This window comes from Littorina saxatilis, unplaced genomic scaffold, assembly GCF_037325665.1.
Source record: "Littorina saxatilis isolate snail1 unplaced genomic scaffold, US_GU_Lsax_2.0 scaffold_1967, whole genome shotgun sequence".
Taxonomy (NCBI): domain Eukaryota; kingdom Metazoa; phylum Mollusca; class Gastropoda; order Littorinimorpha; family Littorinidae; genus Littorina; species Littorina saxatilis.
The window spans coordinates 15,001-18,675 of record NW_027128708.1 but is presented as its reverse complement, the minus strand read 5'-3'; the positions used below and the strand labels follow the sequence as shown (position 1 = coordinate 18,675).

The following is a 3,675-nucleotide window of genomic DNA, read 5'->3' as shown; positions in this document are numbered from 1 at the left end:
CTCTCTCTCTCTCTCTCTCTCTCCTATTACTCTGAAGCTGCTTTCACACTTGGCTAGTTCTGCACTCCCATAAAGATTGCGAAGAGAGAGAGAGAAGGTGATAAAGATGTCATTCGTGGCTTGAGTATAACCAACAGGCTTTTAGCAAACAGGTCCGCGTGTAGCCGAGACAGTTCAATACTTTCATACTACGTGACGTCACAACTAAGATGCATTGTCGCGTGTAGGCTACGCCGGCTCGCACAGCAGACGACACCGCAGAAAAATCAAGAAACCGACTGAGGGAGAGAGCGGGCCACGCCCAACATAGGCCTTCAGAAAACCGGAGTAAGCATCACTTTTTGTCGCTCAGTTTTTTTTTTGCAGAAATAACAACGCTGACTTCTGTTGTTGATTTTGTTCCCGTCAGTGGGCGTGAGGTAGACCAGTAAACCCCTAGGGGACACAACGCGCAAGCCCCGGGCAGGCACACCAGGAGCAGACGACACTTGAAAACAGGAGCCTGTGACAAATGACAGTTTTACCGCAGAGGAGAGCTACGCCCGCATGGCAGGGGCAGGATTCGGAGCAGTCGAGCTTTTCTGACTGTAAAATTTCTTCAGCCACGCTTGAGAGATAAAGTCGTGTCCGAAATAATCGCATCATAGACTGTGAACCGTGTTCGCCGCCGGTGTGTGTGTATACCCAACCCTATCTTCCACGGCCTGAGCTCGAGGGAAGATCTCATGAATGATTTAATACAACCGCCAGACAGGCTTCGCTGATTCCAGTGGTAAACATGACATAGTCAGCCGGCCTACACCCGAGAATCGAAAGGAAGAGTATAAGCGCCGATACGCTTTCTCTGCCACACTGAAAGAGGCAGAAGTGCTATAACTCGTTTTTATTATCAGCTGTGTTACGTGTGTGTCTGTCGCTGAGACCTTTTGTTGACAGCAAGCGACGTGACACTTTGTTTTCGCGAAATCGAGATGGGAAAGGCTTGTGCCCGTTGCAAGGATTAGTCCTATCAGATGTCAAGCTACTCAAAGCAAGGATTCAGTGAGCGAAAACAGACAGAAACCCTCACAGGTAAAATGTGCTTGCCGTACACTTACACGTCTGATCGCAACGGGCTACACCACACGCGACAGTACAGTAAGTAAACCTGTCGCTTCTTCCTCTTCATGGTTTGAGTACAAAAGAAATTCATTTGTCTTCGTGTGTCATACTCACCCCGGATGTATAACAGTAACGCAAGAGAACAATGCTAAGCCTTGAACCAAAGGCCGCATACAGTGAAGTTGTTATCTGAGACATAAACTGAATAAATCTGCACGTCTCGTGTTATCGGTAAAGTGCGATCTTATCTTTGGATTTAGACAGCGAAGAACATACTTTTAAACGAAATTTATAAGTAGAAAGCCTACCACCTGTCATTCAAAGACGAAGCTTTCAGTTGACAAAAACAATTTAAGTTTCGAATCAAAGAACACAATTGGACGCGTGCGTGTGTGCTGTCAAAGGCTTTTTTTACAACTTTAATCCCCGTGATAACGAGCATGTCTGTCCAATGAATTGCGATAAATCGTAATACCAACAGCTTGATCCAAAGGTTGTAGATACCACGCCCAAAGGGAGGGGCAAAGAGTAATATACATCCTCGTCTTTCTGCTAAGAATGACAAACTAATGAGACCAACAGCTATGCAGAGATCAATGGACAAGGCGGGGGGTAAGAGTCCCGTCCCTCCTACTCTCCCCAAACACTCCACAACCGTCACTGTCGTTTGCAACGGTGTCAGATCATCGACCTCCTCTCCCCTCACCTCCCCGGTGAAATCTCGACGGAGCGGCGACTTTACTCAGATGCTAGATGACAGAGTAGAGGTTCGGACAGACAGCAGTACCCACAGAACGTCAGTGACTGTAAATGAAACCAAGAGGAAAGCACCTCCGCCTCCCCTGTCGCCTCGAGACAAGAACGGTACAACAAACGTGAACTTCTCGTCGTTACCCTCACCAAAGTCCCAGTCTGTGGTGACAGTACCCCCCGTGAAACCGAAACCAACACCAGCACCCTTGCTGACGACGCAGCAGACGTCAGCAACACCCTCTGCAAAGTCTGAACCAGCACCCCCACCGCCCTCGGCCAAGTCTCCGCGGTCTGCATGTTCAGTACCAAACACGCCATTGATCAGATCATCAGCACCACCGCCCTTACTCCCTCGTTCGAACAGCATGGCCAGCTCCGGTGGTGTGGTTACTTTGGCCATCAAGTCCAACGACCATCACAGCAACGGCGGTGCCTACAGCAACGACAGCGGTACTTATAACAGTGCTGGAAATGCTTATCCTGACAACACCTCCGCCAGCTCTAAAAGTGGTGCCTTGAACAGCGGTAAAACTAAAAGTGATGCCTTCAACACCGCAGAGACAGACTTCTTCGCCTCCTTGCCCTCTCTACCTCCTGACGACTACATCTCTCCTCCAACTAAACACGTCTCCTCCTCGACGTCCTATAAGACCGCACCGGTTGCAGAGAAGTCTGTGTCGGATTCCTCCTACTTCTCCCTCTCCTCCTCGGCTTCCTCCTCCCCTGCTAATGCCAGGACTGAGAGGTCAGCGCAATCGCATTCTTCCTACTCCTCCATCCCCTCCTCTCCCGCCTCCTCTGATAAGTCAGCAGTGTCCAGCAACGCTTCGTCCCCAGCGCTATCTCTGAAGTACTCTTCCGTTCCTTGCTTCCCAACGTCACCCACGCTTGGAGAGGCCTCTGTCTCGTTCAGCGTCTCGTCTGCACATAGGCCTACATCGGGGGCTACTCGTACGGGGCAGAAGGCTGCAGTGTCTGGTGCTTCGTCAGCCGACCCCTCCTCGCCCGTTCCCTCGGGAAGCCTAGCGGTATTTAATTCATCGGGCCCTGCAGCGCCCTCGGCTGACCCTCGATCGGCCACGTCAACAGTGGAGAGAAAAGCTGCTTCCACAACAATCATTGTCAACAAAGGGCCGGCTCTCCCCGCCGCTGCACCGGCCGCGCCAAACAAATCCGCCAAGACCTCGGATTCTGATCGCTCCTCCCCCTCCTCCTCCTCCTCCTCCTCCTCCTATCCCGAGCCTCACCCCCACACCAACCTCCAGTCCCATCACCACCATAACCAACACCCTGCCCCTCCGACCCCTCCTACTCCTCCTCCTCCCGCTGTGGCGAGAAAGCCAGCAGCCGCAGTCGTGTCCCGGCCTCCTTCCATGACAGGCATCGCGGAGAATGGCTCCTTCATGGAAGAGAAGGAAGAAGCGGAGTACGGCGGGCAGAGCGGCATGGCGGGTGGCGAGGAGGACCAGCACAAGGAGGTGTTCTACGTCAACATGCAGGCAGGATGCACCAACGGGGTGGCGGCCGGCACGTGCGGCACGGAGACCGAAGCGACTTTCGCGGGTCGGCGCGACGTGAAGGACGTACAGACCCTGAGCGAGAGGCAGATCGTCAGCTCCAAGGGCACGGTGCGGGGCTTCAAGAACAGGGTGCGTGCTGGCATCGTCACCTTCATCGAGCAGCCCTTCAGCAAGGTAAGGCTCAAACCGTTCATATTTTGTGGGAAATTTAATGTCTAGAGGACTGGACCATTTATGTCTTGTGTGCAATGTTTATAGGGCTTGGGGTCATTATCAAATGTTTAAAGGGCTTGGGTCAGTA

The 3,675-nt window shown here is 52.3% G+C and overlaps 1 protein-coding gene across 1 annotated transcript; it reads left to right on the top strand.

Annotated features, from left to right (window-relative positions):
* Positions 1-125: 125 nt before the first annotated feature.
* Positions 126-3,615, top strand: LOC138957049 (sialidase-like). Its single transcript, XM_070328223.1, has one exon. The coding sequence runs from the start codon at positions 1,671-1,673 to the stop codon at positions 3,591-3,593; it is 1,923 nt and encodes a 640-aa protein (XP_070184324.1). The 5' UTR covers positions 126-1,670; the 3' UTR covers positions 3,594-3,615.
* Positions 3,616-3,675: the final 60 nt, after the last annotated feature.